At 38.2% G+C, this 20,147-nt stretch overlaps 1 protein-coding gene across 1 annotated transcript in view; it reads right to left on the bottom strand.

The window, feature by feature from the left end:
• The window catches only part of TCHHL1 (trichohyalin like 1), a 51,888-nt gene extending 34,443 nt beyond the window's left edge, over positions 1-17,445 (bottom strand). Inside the window, 3 exon segments of the mRNA XM_071207285.1 lie at positions 15,080-15,762; positions 15,838-16,736; positions 17,308-17,445. Coding sequence (XP_071063386.1) covers positions 15,080-15,762; positions 15,838-16,736; positions 17,308-17,445 — 1,720 coding nt within the window.
• Between the last annotated feature and the right edge of the window lie 2,702 nt (positions 17,446-20,147).

Genomic DNA, 20,147 nt, shown 5'->3' on the forward strand with positions numbered 1-20,147 from the left:
GCTAATTCCAAAAGTCATTAAACTGAATTGATAATATTAAGAAAAAGTAGCTTCCTAACAAGAAAACTTATTAGCAGCCAGCCTCCCCCTGACAACTTGTTTCGAAAAAACTGTTTCTAATATTGCATGCTACTAGGTATTTGAAATAAAGAAAAGTTATATTTGCATATAACCAAATTAAATGATTATTTTGACAAATTTGTTTAATGTTGATGATAATTGTATGTTGTAAGAAGTTTGCTGAAAGACAGTTTCCAAAATTATTTTGGTAACTTGTGTATGTAGGGTATATAGAATGTGTTTTTATTATTAAGGAAACATAAAATAATTTTGTCCCAAGATAAAATGACTAGTTATTAAGAAAGAATAAAATTTAGGACAAAATCTACAGAAAGTACAGAAGGTATGCAGAAAGGAATTTTTATGATTAAAGTTAAATAAAATTTGATGGGTCTATCTAAGTTTTAAGAGCTTTAGTATCAAATAGTATACTAATGAAAAATTAAATTTTGTTCTTTCTCAAAGTTTCTTAAGTCATTAATCTGTTTTAGTAAAAGTTTATAAAAGCTTTTTTTCATGAATAACTGGAATACAAAGAAAGTCTGTTTTATTAAGATAACTTTTTGTTCTTTAACCTTATCCTTTAAAAAGAAGCAAGTCTTATCACTTTTAAAGAAACTAAATGTTCAAATATGCTTTCTTAAAGTCAAATCCTAAAAAATATCTTTTATTTCAGGCTTTTACAAAGGGTTTGTTCTTTTACCTTAAAAGAGGTAAAGTAATAGATAGTTAAGTTCATTTGGTATGTTATAAGTCAAATGAATAATATTTAAATGTATTATAAAATTAAAAAGGGTTTTTAAGTCTCTGTTAAAGTTGTATGAATAAAAGTTTCATGTAAACACTTAAAAAATATACAAAATTCCTAGAAATTTAACAATGTTCAAGCATAATATTAAATAAAAATATAATGCTGTTAATCATGGTTTTAATTATTATTAAAAATAATGTATATTATAAAAACAACCTCTCTACCTAAAAATCGAAAAGCAAATGCTTTATTTAACACATACTCATCTGGTTTACACTGAAAGCTGCTGCAAGGCAGATGCTTTAACTCATACTTGTCCAATTCACATTAAAGGCTGCCACAGGGTGACATAAAACATTAAGCTATCATAAATTAAAGTAACACAAGTGCTGTGTGCAACAACCCTAAATATTGTTAGCTTATTATAAAAATTAATATCCAATTATGTCATTATCACTTTATTTTAAAACTTACTAAAGCTTTCTCTAATATCTCCTTAAGCAAGTTAAGCCAGCCTGCATTCACATGTGAACAAGTCAACAGTAAATTTTATAGTGCTTTCCCAAAACTGTGTGCATAACCCAATCATTTGTCCTAGCTTAATAACAATCTAACTGTATAAAAAACCTGCAGTTTTAACCCTATTTCATTATATTAATAATATTATGTTAACAAATGATTTTTTTTAAACAGAATAATCTCATTCCACCTTAAAACTATGCTTACAAAACAAAAAAGAGGGAATAGAGTGTTAGGTTTAAGGATATCATACAAATAGCTTTATATACTTTAACTTTTTAAAATAGCAATGAGGATGGTTATACAGCAGCAGAACAACATTTTCAAATACCAATTGTAAAAATTTATCCTAAAATGTTATACAAACCCCCAGGTGGCCAAGAAGCTAATGCTAATTGACATGGTCAGGGTATGCATGTTTTCTTTCCCCAGGAAAACCTCTTGGCTTCCAGCAAAGTGTGTAAAACCATTCCATGGCCTGGTGGAATCTGCAGCACAACCCAATACTGAGCCTGGAAGCACTCAACCTGCAATCCACCAACATCCCCCTGGGGACTACCCAAGGAGCTAAACTGGTTACTTGGGGGAGTCTTAAAAAATTGGGCAACCAAACACGAGCTCTTATGGCACAAGTTAGGTACCCTAAAAGCCTAAAAATACTTTTTTAGCCTATTTGGCAGTAGTCACTTCTGCTTCTGCTAAGGTGGGAACATGGAAAATGTACATATTGTTCATCCTATGTCTTTTAACCCCTACACTGCTAATTGTACCTATCGGGCCCATATAACAGATCCACCTGTATTTGTTCTCACCCCCTGGTTGAATCCTGAGACTCCATTATCCTCAAATGATTCAACATGGACAGGAGGATACTGGGTTCTTCCTGCAGAGCCACTAATAAATGAAATTAACTGGAGGCATTCTAGCATTTGTGTCACGCCTTTAAAGTGAATGACACCCAACATAATTGGAACCAAATAAAAAAACACCTTTAAAGTGCCTTCTCCACTCATACATCGAATGAAGTGGAGGCTCTCCATCTCCAATTAGAGTGACATTTATGGAACTTAAAAAATCAAACTCAACAAACCACACTAAAATTCTTAGCCTAACAGTTACAATGACTAAACCCTTTAACATGGTTTTCCAATCTAAATTTTAAATGGTGGGCAACAATAGGAGGATTAATTCGTTTCTGTCTTGTTATATTTATAGGATGCCGATGTTTCTTCCAACAACGGCAGCATACCACACAATGTCATGAGTACCCAGTCGCCATATATATAGCTACTCATATAAAACCACCTGCTCATAAAAGAAAGGGGGGAGATGTGGGGATTAGTTCCACCACTTTGGCAAGGGCATGGTTAAATGATTTATAAAAGCTCATCTGTTCTTGCTTCAGAGCAAAAATAGCTCTGTTCTTGTTTATCGGACGGAGCCCTCCCTGGATATGAGTTTTGGTGTGCAAGCCTTTCATTCCCGTGGCAGAGTTAGAGGCAGAATGGACATTGCCATCAGAGGGTCTCAGGATGGAGGAATAAAATATGCATTAGAGTGGACTTACTGGTGTTCTACTATAGAATTGTGACTCTGACAATGCAAGAAACTGTATCTTTGAGACAGTGGCCACGGGAGTTGCTGAAGGCAGGGAGAAGGAAGAAGAGGTGTGATATGGGGGCATTTGCAGGACTTGGAGTTGTCTTGAATGATACTGCAGGGACAGATGCTGGACATTATATATCCTGCCATACCCACTGAATGGACTGGAAGAGAGTGTAAACTACAATGTAAACTACAACCCATGCTGTGTAGCAGTGCTCCAAAATTTATTCATCAAATGCAATGAATGTGCCACACTGATGAAAGAGTTTGGTGATGTGGGAGGAGTGGGGAGTGGGGGTATATGGGATCCTCTTATATTTTTTAATGTAACATTTTGTATGATCTATGTATCTTTAAATTAAAAAAAATCTATTAAAAAACTATTGTAGATGGGAACTTTTGATTAAATTACTTCAGCTAAGGGCCTTTGATTAGATTGTGTGACCCAGAGTGGGTCTTAATCCTTTTATAGGAGTCCTTTATAAATGGAAGGATAAAAAGCTGCAGACACAGAAAAAAGCTAGAGACAGAGAGGAACCCAGAAGCTGAAATCAGATGGAACACAGAAGATGAGAAGCCATTTTGGCCAGAAACTGAAGCAAGGAGGCCAGGAGGAGAGGGAGAGGAGAAGACATCACCATATGCCTACAGCTACAGCTCAGGAAGAAAGGATCTCCTGATGATGATTTGATTTGGACACTTTCATGGCCTCAGAACCATAAGATTCTAACCTAGTAAATCCCCATTGTAAAAACCAACCCATTTCTGGTATGTTGCTCCCAGGAGCTTTTAGCAAACTGAAACACCCATCATATTCTATGAACTCAAGAATTATATCTTTTTTCCTCACTATATACCCTGTATACATAGTTTGGTAGGTAGTCAATTGTTGAATTAATAGATGAATAAAGTGCTTCCCATGTATTTAGTACTATTTTAGGTCCAGTGATAGATAATGAACACATCTGTATTAAGCCTTTACTAAAGCCAGGCAGGTCTGAGCACTTTCATATATATTATTCCATTTTTCTTTCAAAATAAATTTTCTAGTTGAAGTATAACATATATCCACTCCCTTCTTCCTAGTTGTAACCACTGTCCTGATATATAAATACCATAGGTTAGTTTTGTTTCTTTTTGAACTATATAAATGGAATAATTCATTATGAATTCTTTTGTGAATGACTTATTTTCTTCCATATCATGCTTGTAACATTCATCTATGTTGCATGTAGCTATAGATTCTTTCAGTCTCATTGCTGTATATTAATCCATTGTTTGAATATAGCAATTAACTGATCCATTCTCACTTGATGATCCTTTGGGTTGTTTTTTTTTGTACTGTTACACACAATGCTGCTATGAACATTTTTGAATATGTCCTTTGGTGCATATATGTATGCATCTCTATTGAGTGTATATATACCTGGGATGGAATTACTTAATCGTAGAGTTTGTTTATGTTCCACTCTAGTAGATAGTTCCCTATGGCTCTCCAAAATGATTATTTTATCAATCTAAACTCCAGCTGCCAGTGTGAGCATTCCAGATGTTGTATTTTTTGTGTACACTTGGTATTATCAGTCTTTTAAATTTGAACCATTTGATAGATATGACTAGCTCCCACTGTGGTTTTTTTTTTTTTTAAAGATTTATTTATTTAATTTTCCCCCCTCCCCTGGTTGTCTGTTCTTGGTGTCTATTTGCTGCATCTTGTTTCTTTGTCCGCTTTCTGTTGTCGTCAGCGGCACGGGAAGTGTGGGCGGCGCCATTCCTGGGCAGGCTGCTCTTTCTTTTCACGCTGGGCGGCTTTCCTCACGGGCGCACTCCTTGCGCGTGGGGCTCCCCCACGTGGGGGACACCTTTGCGTGGTACGGCACTCCTTGCGCGCATCAGCACTGCGCATGGCCAGCTCCACACGGGTCAAGGAGGCCCGGGGTTTGAACCGCAGACCTCCCATATGGTAGACGGACGCCCTAACCACTGGGCCAAAGTCCGTTTCCCCCACTGTGGTTTTAATTTGCATTTATCTGGTATCTAATGAGGTTGAGTACCTTTTCATGTATTTATTGGCATTTGTATTCCTTCTTTTCTGAAGAACCTATTCCTGTGTTTTATTTTTTAAAAAAGAAATTAAATTGTCTTGTACTGATTGTTGTATAGCTATTCCCTGTATGCTCTGGATACTATTCATTTGCAAAAGTCCTGTGAGTAATTTTAATGACATTTACACTGGCAAATACTGAGGTCTAGAGAGGTCAAGTAATTTGCTCAAGGAAACGTGGGATATTAAAGTATACAAATTATTACTTTTCTCCAAAGACTTATAATCTATTACTTGGGGAAATAACACTCAAAGAACAATTAGTGAGTAATACTAGCCAGTAAGTAGTAAAGCATTAATCTGGGTGGTGCAGGCTATGAATGATACAGTTGTTAAAGGATGAGTGTGAGGTTTATGGAGGAGGCAGGATTTAGTCCAGGCCTTTAAGGAGAAGTACAATGAGGAAGTGGAGAGGAAATGTAAAAGCATTTCAGAAAAAGTCAACCACAAGGGCAAAGGCATGGAGGTGAAATACTACTACTACATGTAACAACTTGCCTTTGAATAGCTCTGTAGTTTACAGAGATCTTGCATTGTCTTTTGTGAGACTGAATGCTTCATAAGAGAGAAGACCACGACTCTTCCATTCACCAAGGCATGTGTGCCTGCTATGATGCTAAATAAATATTTAAAAACAAATGCAATCTCAGTCTACATATAATAACAGGAGTTAAAAATGCTTTTTGACCTGAATCAAGGGGGAAATGGAAAGGACAAATGAGTTTATATGGCTATGAGTTTCCAAAAAAGAGCCGGGAGTTTATCAGAGGGGTCGCCCTTATGCACACGCCAGCAGAGTCCCAGAGGCAGATAAAGCAGATACAACCTTGGGTATTGGTTCTTCTGAGGGGTACAGAGACCCACAGGTTCTATGGTCATGGCAGATGGAGTTCAGTGCCATGTCAGTGGGCCCTTCTTTGGAGTTTGTGTTTCTGTGTGATGGAGCTGGACTCAGATGTGATTTTTTTTCACAAGCCTTTCCTGTTACTTTACAAGAATTGTAGTTGGTGCTCAGGTTTAATATATACCCAGGGGATCTGAATCTCTGGACTGACCATATGATAGCCAGGTCCTGAGCCTCAACAGACTTCAGCTCCTACACTCTGGTTTATTGGACTTACCCCACTCAGCTAACATTGAGCTGAAGAAGGTCAACCACCACACCGTGGAGCCAAGAGTGCCTACAACTGAAAGCAGGAGGATTGCATGCAGCATCCATGTGGAATATAAGGCCCCTCTTGATATAGATGTGGAGTGGACACAACCAATCCAAGGCCCACAGGATGGAGGAATAGAATATGGATTAGAGTGGACTTACTGATATTCTATTCATGAACTACTGTGATTAGTAATCGAAGAAAATGTGGCATTGGTGTGGAGAAAGTGGCCATGGTGGCTGCTGGGTATGGGGAATGGGAGGACGAGATGATATGTGGGGGCGTTTTCGGGACTTGAAATTGTCCTGGGTGGTGCTGCAGGGACAGTTACCGGACATTGTATGTCCTCCCATGGCCCAGTGGATGGATTGTGGGAGAGTGTGGGCTATGAGGTGGACCGTTGACCATGAGGTGCAATGATGCTCAGAGATGTATTCACCAAATGCAATGAATGTCTCATGATGATGGAGGAGAATGTTGCTATGGGGGGAGGAGTGGGGTGAGGTGGTTGGGGGTTTATGGGGACCTCATATTTTTTGAATGTAATATTTAAAAAATGAATAAAGAAAAAAAACGAATGCACGAATTTGATGCAGCAATGTCCTTGCAAATGTAGTAGGATATAGTTTAAATGAACAGTTAGCATGAAAAGACGATTAGGTGACCAACCTGATAAGCTCAGCAAGACTTCTACAGAAACTGGTGATAAGTTGTAATTAGAGGGATGGATTATAGAGAGTCTGAGCAGTTTAGAGTTGATGGTAGGTATGAAGGTGCAACGTGTCACTGAAGGGTCTTGAATGGAGGGAGGTGAGGAGATGAAAATGGTGTTCTGTAAAATTCATTAATGATTGAATTAGGAAATAGGCTAGAAACAGGGAACCAGCAGTTGCAATGATGTAGTTTTTCATTTATTTATTCAACAAAAATTCATAGTATGCATCTGGTGCTGAGCTCCATGCTAATGAAGAATCGAGAGGTATAAGTTAGGAACCTTGTTAATAAGACACGTATAGTCTGAGAGAAGAGCTAAGACAAACACACCTATAAAGTAAAGGAGAAATTTTAAAAAGGGACACAAGTAAAGACCGTGGAGTTGAGGGGAGGGCATTATCTATTCAGCTGGGGGCCTTAGGAAGGGTTAAAATAGTCTTCTACAGCAGCATTTCTGCTGCTCCCCTGCCTCCTCTCTATCACATTGCTCTGCTTTATTACCTGGAATTATGTTGTTTTTGTTTTCCTTGGTTGTTGTTTGTCTTTCCCCTCTCTCATTAGAATATAAGCTCCAAGAATGAAGAGAACTTGTCTGTTTTGGTCACTCCTGCAGACCCAATGCCTCATCCAGTATCTGGCACTTACATGGATTTTTCAGTAAAAAAATTTAGAATGAATGAATAAAGTGGAATTGGAATTGGAACAGGATGGGCAGAATTTGGACATTCAGTGAAAGGGGAGAGACTTTTTTTTTTTTTTTTAAGTGCAGGGTATTTGACATTCTATAGGGAATGGCGACTGAAAGATGGATCTGGAGAATGGGTTTAAGGAAGAGTCTACTAGATACTATAGTGCAAGGATTCTTAACATTTTTTGTTCCACGCACCCCTTCGCCAGTCAGGTGAAATGAATACTACTGCAATTTATTTTTGCATACATTTATTAGTGAAGGAAATGCTAGATTTAAATTGGAGGTCAGAGAAAATAAAGATAATAAGTTGATTTTTTTTCAATGCAAGCTCACAGATCCCCTGAAATCTTTTCACGAACCCCTTGGGGACCCATGGACCTCTGGTTAAGAACATCTGCTACAGGTTTCTGATATGAAGAATAAAAGAGACAAGGCAAATGACAATTTCTAAGTCTATGTCTTTGAAGCCTGGTAGAATAGAGATTTGGAAAATGACAGAAGAAAGGAAGCTGCAAAGACAAGCCCGTTTGCTGGGGAGTGGTGACAACCTCAGGGGCGGTATTGTGTGAGCATTTGCAGGGACTGGGTTGATGTGCACAACAGGTCTGAGAAAAGGTGAATTGAAACTCATCAGTGTAGGAGAGACAGCAGAAAGTGGGACCAAGCCCCAGCCTCTCAGAGTAAGAAAGCGAAAAAGAGCCTTTGGGAAGAGCCCACAATCTTGGGAACCGGATGAGAAGGATCCATGAGAGAGGTGGGCAGGGCCGGGGTAACGTGGGGCGGTCGTCAGTGTTAGCTGCCCACAAGGAGGTGCAGTACATGTAAGGTCGAGGTCTTTTGGCTTGCCAGGTGGAGGACAATGCCCTATTCAGAGGGTGGTGACAAAAAGCAGGGATAGGATGATAGGTAGAAAGAGGGATAGAAAAGTTAGATGGCTATTAGAATGGGGAAAAAAGTGAAAAAACTATTATTATTATTTCTTAATTAGGAAAATAAAATATGCTCAGTACAGAAAATTTCAAAAATATGGAAATCTAGAGAGAAGAAAAGTCACCTATAATCCCGTATCCAAGAGATAAATATCGTTGATATTTTGGTGTATTTCCTATCATTCTCTTTGCTGCTTGTTGTAGACACTGTATGGTATCATGCTTTTCAGCTAAGGAGTTTTCCATATGATTGCAGGTGCTTCAAAAATACACGTGTTAGAGAATACATAGTAGCCAGTAAGGGGGAATTTGATAATTTTCATAACCTACTTCCATATTATTAGAAATTTGATTTTCTCTACTCTCTATTAGTATGAATAGTGGTGAACATCTTTGTGAGGGAATTTTTTTTCCTATTTTAGATAATTTCCTGATACTAGAGTTAAAGGTTATTAATTACTTTTTAAAAAACAAATTTTATTGATACATATTAATAAAGCTACAGTTTATCCAACGTGTACAGTCAATGGTATCTGATATAATCACATAGTTGTGTATTCACCACTTCAATCATTATTAAAGCATTTTCATTATTTCAATAATAATAGACAAAAAACAAACAAACAAACAAGAAAATTCCTCACCACTCAATCTCTGTTTCCCCTGCTGTACATAGCTGCTATTTCTGGCTATTCTTGCACAAGTATTTATAAATTTATTAAGCAGTTTTTATTGAGGTATGTTCACATATCATATGATCTAGCCAGAGTGTATAATCAATGTCTTTTTTTTTTAGCTGTTAAAAAGTCCTTTATTGTAAAACTGTGATAAATAAAAAAATAGATTGAAAGAAATTACAAATTTTAAAGGAGAGTGCAAGGTCAGGTTAGACTTAATATAATCAACTATAAAAAATAGCATAGCAACAAACCTTTATAAATGTAAATAATAATTCAAATATAATAGAAATTAATTATAACATAATTCTAATTTTTGTATTACAGCTTTAACTATTGGACATAATAATCTCAAAGAATGAAATAAATTATTGGTTTAGTTATTTAATTCCCATTTAGGCCCTAATTCTTTCTAGATAATCAAATTCCTATTTGGGAATTCTTCACGTCTTATTGGAATGAGTTATGCAGCAAACAATTTGCCAACTTATAATTTTATGAGGCAGAAAAACTCAAAATCTTGTTCAACAGTAGTAATGCTAAATCATTATTTATCCAGATAGATTATTTTAATTAAAGAGTATGAGTAAGAAAGGGTTAAAGAAAAATGAAGTATCCAAAAAATATATCTCTTCTCCAGTTCTCCTCAATTAAAAGCAAGTGTTTATTTTGTTTTAAAAAAATTACAGAATATTGATCACAGGAACAATTTGCCAATTGCTCTGAGTAATTATTGTTCGTATACCACAATGTTGTTATTTTACATTTATCTGGTCTACTCCAGCTCTTTTTTGGTTACTATTTGCATGGAATACATTTTTTCAACCTTTCGCTTTTAACCTGGTTGTGTCCTTATGTCTGAGATGGGTCTTTTGTAGACAACATTGAGACGGCTCATATTTTTTTATACATTCTATCAGCCTGTGTCTTTTGATTGGGGAGTTCAATCCATTAACATTCAGTGTTGTTATTGTAAAGGCATTATTTACTTCATCCATTTTGTCCTTCAGGTTTCTGTTTTCATATCATTCTATTTTCTGTCTTCTTATTCCTTAGTTTACTCTTCCTAATAATCTTCATTTTGAAACTCTTCTCCAAATCTCTCATCCTTGTATTTTCCTTTTAGGCTGCAGTATCCTCTTTAGTATCTCTTACAAGTCTGATCTTTTAGTAACATATTCTATCAGTTTTTGTTTATCTGTGAAGACTTCGAACTCACCCTCACTTTTGAAGGACAGCTCTGCTGGATACAGAATTCTTGGCTGGCAGTTTTTCTCTGTAAGTACCTTAAATACATCATACCACTTTCTTCTCTGCTCCAATGGTTTCTGATGAGAGGTTGGTATTTAATCTTATCAAATTTCCCTTGTATGTGATGCTTTGATTTTCTCTTGCTGCTTTCAGAATCCTTTCTTTCTCTCTAATATTTGTCACTGTAAATAGTAGGTGTCTCGGGGTAGGTCTATTTGGATTTATTCTGTTTGGGGTGCGTTGTCCTTCTTGGATATTGTTATTTATGTCTTTCATAAGGGTTGGGAAGTTTTCAGCATTATTTCCTCAAATATTCTTTCTGCCTCCTTTCCATTCTTTTCTCCTTCTTGGATACCAATAATGCGAATGTTTGTGCCTTACATGTTGTCATTCAATTCCCTGAGACTCTGTTCCATTTTTTCCATTCTCTTTTCTTTCTGTTCTCCTGTTTTTTCCAGTTCAGATGTTCTGTCTTTGAAATCACTAATTCTGTCTTCAAGCAATTCAAATCTGTTCTTATATGCCTCTACTGTATTTTTAATCTCATCCATCATATCTTTCATTCCCATAAGGTCTGTTACTTTTCTTTGCAGGCTTTCAAATTGTTCTTTATGCACTCCCACTGTCTTCTTAATATCCTTTATTTCTTTAGTTATAGTTTCTTTAAATTCTTTGAAGTGATTTAAAAGAGTTGTGTGCTTATCACTGATAAATTGTAATAAATCCTGTATCTCTTCAGGATATTTGGTTTGTTCTTTTGGCTGGGCCATCTCTTCCTGTGTCCTAGTATGGCTTATAATTTTTTTTGCTGATGTCTAGGCATCTGAGTATGTTAGTGAATTTACTCTGATGGCTAATTTCGCTCTCTTGCCTATTGTTTTTTTCCCCCACAGCTCTTCTTTGATATTTTGTTCAACTTATTCTCAGTCTTAAAAATGGCCCAGCTTAAGTTTTCAAAATTGGGCCAGGGTTGCACTAGTGGGGTGCAGATTTTCTCCCAGGGATTGAATGCCGAGTGTGGAGAACAGTTTTTATCCATGCAGTTTCCAGACCAGCCAGCAGATGGCACTAGTCAGCGCACCTTTCCATGGAGGTGTTTCAGTCTTGGCTTTTCTGTGTACCTGTGTTGAATCTCCAGATCCAAGATTCAAAGCAGGCTCTGCTGGCTGAATGCACTGAAGAAAAGCACCCTGACCTTCCCTCCCTACTTCCCCACCCTTTTCCCTTGAAACAGCTGTCAGGGAGGAAGATGTCTGTTCCCTTCTCAGTGGTCTGCAGTGGGCCAGGAGTTTCACCCCAGCTTAATATCTTGGGGTTGGGGGAGGGGAGCCCTTCTGGGCTGTCATGTGTCTTAGTAACTCATATTTGTCATTTCGGCTTCTTTGTCTTTCTGTCCTTCACCCTCCTGGTTGTTATATAGCACTGTCCTGGTCTGCTGACCCACAAAGCAGGTCCCTTGGACAGCTTTTTGCTCTTTCACCATTGTTTTTGTAAGAGCATGCAGCTCTGCCTGTTTGTCCAACACCATTTTCCCACAAAACCCTATCAATACTTTTACATTTTTTTTGTTATGTAATATTCCATTTGTCCCTATCTTTTTTCTTTTCTATCTTTTTTTTTTTTTTGAGGTACTGGGGCTGGGGATTGAACCCAGACCTCGTATGTGGGAAGCTGGTGCTCAGCCACTGAGCCACATAAGCTCCCTGAGTTGGCTTTTTCATTTTTTGCTTTCCTGTCTCTAGGAGGAACCGGTGAACGGAACATGGGACCTTATGTGGGAAGCAGGCACTCAACTGCTTGAGCCACATCTGCTCTCCCTATTTTTTTAAAATTTATTTTTAAAAAAGTGTATTTATTGCTCCCCCCCCCCACCTGCACTCACTGTCTGCTGTCTGCTCTCTGAGTCCATTCACTGCATTTTCTTCTATGTCTGCTTGTCTTCTCTTCAGGCACTGGGAAACGATCCTGGGATCTCTGATGTGGGAGAGAGGCACGAACCGCTTGAGCCACCTCAGCTCCCTGGTTTGTTTTGCCTCTCATTGTCTTTCCTCTGTGTCTCTTTTTCATTGCATTATCTTGTTGCATCAGTTCATGGAGCGGGTGAGCTCTCTGGTGTAGGCCCTTCATCAGGAGGCCCTGGGAACCAAACCTGGGACTCCCATATGGTAGATGGGAGCCCAATCACTTGAGCCACTACTACTTCCCCCTATCTTTTAAAATTTTATTTATTTTTAAAGATTTGTTTTTTATTTGTTTCTCTCCCCTTCCCCCCCCCCCCCCAGTTGTCTGTTCTCTGTGTCTATTTGCTGCATGTTCTTCTTTGTCTGCTTCTGTTGTTGTCAGCGGCATGGGAATCTGTGTTTCTTTTTGTTGTGTCATCTTGTTGTGTCAGCTCTCCGTGTGTGTGGCACCATTCCTGGGCAGGCTGCACTTTCTTTCATGCTTGGCAGCTCTCCTTACAGGGCGCACTCCTTGTGTGTGGGGCTCCCCTACTTGGGGACACCCCTGTGTGTCAGGGCACTCCTTGTGCGCATCAGCACTGCGTATGGGCCAGCTCCACACGGGTCAAGGAGGTCCGGGGTTTGAACCGCGGACCTCCCATGTAATAGATGGACGCCTTAACCACTGGGCCAAGTCTGCTTTCGCCTATCTTTTTTTAAAAGCAGTTTTATTGAGATATATTCACATACCATAAATCTATCCCAAGTATATAATCAATGGCATTTAGTATAATTACAGTGTTATGTATTCATCACCAGAAAAAATTTTAGAACAATTTCATTTTTCCAAAAAGAAAACTCCACACCCCTTAGCAGTCACTTCTCAATCCCTCTATCTTTCCCCAATCCTCATAACCACTAATCTAATTCCATCTTTATAAATTGATTTATATTTACATTTTATATAAATGGAATCACACAATATGTAGTACTTTGTGTCTCGTTTCTTTCACTTTATTTTCCTGATTTTAGCATCTTGTAACATTAACATACATAACATTTGTTCATTTTCAAAGAAAAACAGTCTTATATATGCAACATTACCCATATTTCGTATTTCATATGAGGTTTTACTATGCTCTACAGTTCCACTGTTAACACTTTTAGCTTTCCTTTCAATAATATACAAGACCTTAGTCTTTCCCTTTCAACCACTGTCATACCCATATAATAGCACTGCTAGTAATTAATAGCTATATGACTACCTGACTAAAAAGAGCATTTATTGTTCTACTTGCAAATCTATAATATTTTCACCACAGAACAGTTGGAAAATGAAGAAAATCTCAAAACAGGAAGTAAACATCATTTATAATGGCCCTACCTAGAACTAACCACTGCTGAGATTTTGGTCTCATACTCTCTGCCTGTTTATCCATCTATTATATGATGTCATACTCTACCTACCATTTCTTAGCCATCAAATATTATTAATGCTTCTTCATTTAACCAAATAATGTTCTACCTCATAGCTTCTAATTTTTTTTGTATTCTACTGTATTTAATAACCTTAATTTAGTCAACCATTCCTGTAATGATGGATATTTAGAATATTTCTGATTTTTGTTATTTTTAATGTTCTATGACTAATTTCTTTATACATGAATCCTTATACATGAACTTGATTATTTCTTTATTATACTGAGAAGTATTTTAAATATTTTTGATGCATATTATCGAATTGCTCTTCTTATCAGCTACTTCTTTTTCTCCACATTCTCAACCTCATTGCAAGATTACTAAAAACAAATAACCTTTATTAATTTGATTAGTAAAAATAATATTTTCTTGAATTCTAATAAGGATTTCATAGGTTTACTGGTCATCTGTATAGCTTCTTTTGTAAATTCATGGCTCATATCATTTGTCATTTTTATGGATCCTGATAAGTATTACCAAATCTCTTGTCAAAAGGGCTGATTAGTTTATGATCTAGTATATTTTCTCTGTTTTTTGAATTGTCTCTCATGTCTTCCTCATTTAAGGGCACGATTTTTTTAGATGGGGTTATTTATGTTTAAAGATAGAATGAAAAGAGATAAAATTGTTGGAAGGGGAGGGAATATATGTGGGTTTTAAGTTTTGGAAGAGGTGTAAGTTGGAATGGAAGAAAATTGAAACTTGAAGGCAGAATAGAATGCAGGATGGGGTATTGAACAGCTTTTTGGCTTCAGGAAACATTATGTTATAACTATTTTATTCCTTTCCTGGGTCATTACTAAGTTCAGAGAGCATCATCCTTTAATTACAGTCTTTTGAGAAAACACAAATCACTAAGATTGTTTTTGTTTCTGATCAATCTCTTCAAAGCTGGGTGGAGAACGAAGAAGAAGAAAAAAGAACCAACACAATAAATTGATCACCAGGCTTTTTAAAAAAATTCAATTTTAACACAATGCCCTTAGCAAACCATTTGTGTGAACATCTAGGAGACTTACTGGATGGCTGGTTAAAAAGCTTCTTACAGAATCAAGCATATTTTAGATTCATATTCTCTCTCTCTTACTCTGCTAATTATTCTGATTGCCTATCTGAGCAGACTCTATTAAAAGGTTATGTAAGGAACAGGATTTAATACAAGCATTTTGAATGAACAGATGAATGAATGAATCTGCAGTCACCTGTGTCTGAGCTGCTGACACCAGGTTCTGGAGCCAAGCTCTTGGAGGTTTCAGAGGACCCCTCATCAATGTGTGTGGATGGTGGCTCCAGGTCCTCCTCCCGGTAACCATTCTTCTCCTTGATTGGCTTGTCTTGAATCTTGGTGATCCTCCTGTTTTTTGTTCCAGATTGGCTCTCAAGTGGTGCTGATTCCTGTGTTCTTTCTCTTGCTCTTGGTGTCTCATCAACCACAGGAGCATTTTTGCTGTTCACAAAGATATATGCTGTGCTTTCTTCAGCATGTCTTGCTTCTTCTTTTGGAGCTGCTGCTCCTCCTTCAATTTCAGTATGACTCTGATCTCTTCCTTCTGAGCCTAGATTTTGTGTCTCAGATTCCTTTGCAGCATGCCTTTCTTTTGACCCCTGAGGTTCCTAATATTTCCCGTCATGTGTTTGGGCTTCTAGGGCTGGTGTCTGACTTTTTCTCTCACTTTCTTTCTGCCCTGTTGTTCCATGGGCCTTAGGGATTCTCCTTTCTTTCTGTTCAGCTCTAACATAATGTGTTTCTAAAACATTCCTTATATCACCTTGTGCTGGCATGTCCTGTGTTTCATGTTCTTTTTCTTGTATTGGGGGTTCTTGGGTCTCAGGTGTTCTACCATCATCCTTAGGGTCAGCTGAGTTATTTGTCTCAGGTGGTGTCCTGCTAGCATTATTTCCTGGTTCTTGGGCTTCAGGTGTTTTACCATCATTTTCAGGTTCAGTTGATTTCTCTGACTGATATAGTTTCCTGTTAGCATATTTTCCTGGTTCTTGCATCTCAGATATTCTGTCATCACCCTCAGGATCAGTTGATTTCTGTGTCTGAGAAGGTTTTCTGGTAGCTGCTTGTTCTGATAGGACAGTATGCTCTGGTCTGGGCTCATCTTCTGCTTGCAGGGATGGGTCTTGTATTTTAGAGTGTTCCTTAACGTCCTTTTCTGCTGCAACTTCTTGATCTTTGGATGGTCTCTGTGCTGTTTCTTTTGGTAGAGAACTCTGTGTTCCCAGATTCTCTTCCTGTTCTCCAAACTGGTATCTGGTGCTGGTGTCACTTTGCTCACTGGCTGGGAGCTTATCTCCTGCTCTGGGAATCTCCTTATCCTGTTCCTCCCTTTTTGTGGTTTCTTCTGATTCTATCATTGGCTTGTTGGTTTCAAGTTGGACTCCACTGTCTCCTAGTGCTTGTACATCTTGGGTCACTTCCTGGCTCTGTTCATCTCCTTGCAGATATTGATTCTTATGGTCATTGTGTCCAGATGCCTCTCTTGGGAGGTTGCCAGTCATGGAGTCTCTTTGTAGGTCTTCCCTATTATGTTCAATGGATCCTCTTTCTTCAGAGCTGTCCTGAGCTGGTGATGCCACTCCTGAAGGAAGCATTAATTTGTCTGGAGGAGGTGAAGTTCTCTCTGTCTGCAGCCCATTTCCACTGGTTGCCTGAGATTCCCCATCATCTGGATTTTCATTCTCTGGTTTAGACACTTGTATTGGTTCTGAATTTAGTAATGATTGTATGTCAAGATAACAGAGGTTTAACAAGTTGAAGATTGCAAGAACAAATTCATCAAAACTGATGGTACCATTACTGTCAATATCCAAAATGTTCAGGATTCTCTCCACAGCATGAATGGTGTTCGGCTGCAAGAAAACACAGTGAGAAATCAGCTTATTCATGTGTGATCAAATGTCCTGACTGCCTATATGTCTCCTAAGAATCTTTTTTCTTTGACTCCATCCTCAGAAACTGGTGAAATTTCTCATAACAGTAAGAATTCATTGGTTCTGATGCCATCTTTTATCAGATAGATATGGCTAAGAAGGAGCTTTTGTGCCATTAGTGAGTTGTATTTAGATGCATAATGGCTCATGATTCCTCGAAAAAGTCTACTCTGCTGAAGCAATAGTCTCAGTGATGGAAACCTCATTTTAAAAATAAGATTAACTAAGCAAATGGATAGAGTGGGGAACTGAAACTGAAACTTTTTCAAAAGTCAACGAGGGGGAGCAGATGTAGCTCAAGTGGTTGAGTGCCTGCTTCCCATGTACAAGGTCCTGGGTTCAATCCACTGTACCTTATAAAAAAAAGTCAATGAGGGCTGAGAACTGGTAACCAGGTATAAAATGGGCAGGGCTCACTTACGCCGTCTTACTTAGCTTATGAAGAAAGGCGGTTGGGGGAAGGATTTCCCCAATTCTCTGGGCACCTTACCTGAAGCATGCCCTCAAACTCGCCCTGGAGGAGTTGTTTCAGCTCTCTGCAGGTCAGTGTTGCCCCATCACCATCCTCCCTGGCATACTCATGGAACATCTCGATTACACAGAGGGCGCTTCTCAGGAGTTGAGGCATCTTTACAAATTCAGGAGAGACTATGGGAAAGAACAAACCAAACTCGTTTCCCAAGATGGGTCCTTCAGGAAGGGGATACCAAGGTGTTTTTCTTTCTTTTCCTCCCCCAGCTCCACTCCCATCAACTGCCCTTTCTGTATCTAAAATACTATATTTGAACTTCAGGGGTGATTTAATCTTGCATCAGACTTTTCAGAGATAATCAGATCTAGCACAGGTAGTTATCAGAATAGATAGTTCACCTCACCCTGCAGAAAGCAGTGACACTCACGTGTTAAGAGAAAGCTTTATTGCAAAAGGAGGGTGAAAAAAGAACTCAAGCAGATGTATTGAAATGCACAAATGAAGCCAACAGAGTGGAATCAATCCTTCCTGTCTCAACTGAGAGGGTCCACCTGCTTTCCTCCTGGTTTGCCCCAGTCCATCCTCCCATGCTTAGAAAAGTATAATTTTTTTAATTAGCAAAGCTTCAGAGGAAAGAAAATTACCCCAAGAAAATCAGCCCTTACACATGCAAGTGGAAGCAACATGTTTTTTCAAGAAGACATGGCTCAGTGACAGAGTCCCGACCCCTTCGTTATTACCCATCATTTAAATAGATCTATATTTTCATTTTAATGTAGGTGAGTCCCATGTCTTGTTAAATAGTACTCATGCCCATGTCATCCAAATGGTTTGTATATTTTTTAAAAAAGAAAATACTCAAAGAAGTTCCATAAGTAAGGAATGCATTTGAGGGGGCTGGGGACCCTGATTTAGTATTATTAATAAGGATAGATCCTTCCACAATCTCACACATAAGCAAAGCAACAACTGAAATTATAAGCATGCCCAAGGCAGTCTTACCTTGTTCACAAGTGAGAGCAGAATGCGGGGCAGTGGGCTGTGAGCTGACAGCAGATGCTGAAACCTTTTATTGAGTCCCTAATTGCACTTGTTAGAAAGGAGACACCCTCCAGTCTAATGATCTGATTCATTTTCACCAAACCCAGTTCCCTTCCGTCTCTGCTGTCAGGCTCTCTTATTTTTATTTCTTTCTTTTAGCATCTTTAGGTAAATCTTGGCTTCAGACTCTTCCCGAGGAAGGAGAAGAGCTATTGTGTCATAGTTACTTTTTCAGGTTTTAGTTTTGAAGGATCTTCAGGGTAGTGCTGGCATTTTTTTTTTAAACCTGAAGACATAATTACACTTGTGTTTAACAAATCATAGGGCTGTCAGGGACCTCAGAAGTAATCTGATTCCTCTCTTTGCCAACAGGATAGAGAGTATTTTTTTCCCTTATTTTATTTTTTTCATGTTTTTGAGTTTAGTGAAGTATATCACTCATACATAAACATACATAAACAATAAGTGTATGGTAATAGTTGTGAACTTACAAAACAAACATGCATAACATCAGACAGGGCTCTCATACCTCACCCTGCCACCAATACTTTGCATTGTTGTTAAACCTTTTTAACTAATGATGAAAGAACATTCTCAAAATATTACTACTAACCAAAGTATCTTATGTTTGGTATATTTTTTCCCCACCTACCCTATTATTATTTTTTGAAATATATTTTTATTACAGAAGTTGTAAGCTTACAAAACAATCATGCACATGTGCAAAATTCCCATACAATACCCTTCTATCAACACACTGCACCATGGTGAATATTTGTTATAGATTATGAGATAATATCATTAGACTATTACCACTAACCATGGTCGATAATGTACATTGGCACACTTTTTCCACACTCCCCCATCATCAACACAATACACCTTCAGCATAGATGCATGAATATTACAGAATTGCTGTTAACCACAGTTCGTAGGTCCCTAGAGTTATATTTTCCCATGCTTCTCCACAGTCCCACCACTCCACAATAGTGACATACACTGCTCTAGCTCACAAGGGACACTCTTACATCTGTACCATCAACCACAATTAGGATAGAGAGTATTGACCCAGGCCTGATAGATGGGTATCAATCATATATTTAAAAATAAAGCGTCCATTTAGTCATGTGACCAAAGTGGAGCTACAAGTTGATTCAGGTGTTTCAATGTTCTGCTATCCTTATCCAGAGGTGCAGTATGAAAAAAAATCTCTTGTGGGTTGTGTAGAACCTTACTTACCTAAGATGTGCTATTTTTAAAGTGTGATTTATATCTGCTTTTTAAAGAATCTAAGGAGTTTAGAAATGAGCATCCATGGGATGCAGACGTGGCTCAACTGATAGTGCGTCTGCCTACCATATGGAGGGTCCAGGGTTCGACCCCCAGGGCCTTCTGACCCATGTGGTGAACTGGCCCACAAGCAGTGCGTAATGTGCAAGGAGTACTGTGCCACACAGGGGTGCCCCCATATAAGGATGCCCTATGCGCAAGGTGTGTGCCCTGCAAGGAGAGCTGCCCCACATGAAAAAAGCTCAGTCTGCCCAAAAGTGGCCCCACACACATGGAGAGCTGATGCAGCAAGATGATGCAACAATAAAGAGATGTAATTTCCCAGTGCTGCCTGATAATGCAAGCGGATGCAGAAGACCATACAGTGAATGGACACAGAGAGCAGACAACGGGGGGTAAGGGGAGAGAAATAAAGAAAATAAATCTCAAAAAAAAAAAAAAAGAAATGAGCATCCATATTACTGTACTGTATATTAATATACTTAATATTTAATTAGCAGGAGAATTAAATTCAGTTGTTTTCCTTA

Source organism: Dasypus novemcinctus, chromosome 13 (assembly GCF_030445035.2).
Source record: "Dasypus novemcinctus isolate mDasNov1 chromosome 13, mDasNov1.1.hap2, whole genome shotgun sequence".
Lineage (NCBI taxonomy): Eukaryota > Metazoa > Chordata > Mammalia > Cingulata > Dasypodidae > Dasypus > Dasypus novemcinctus.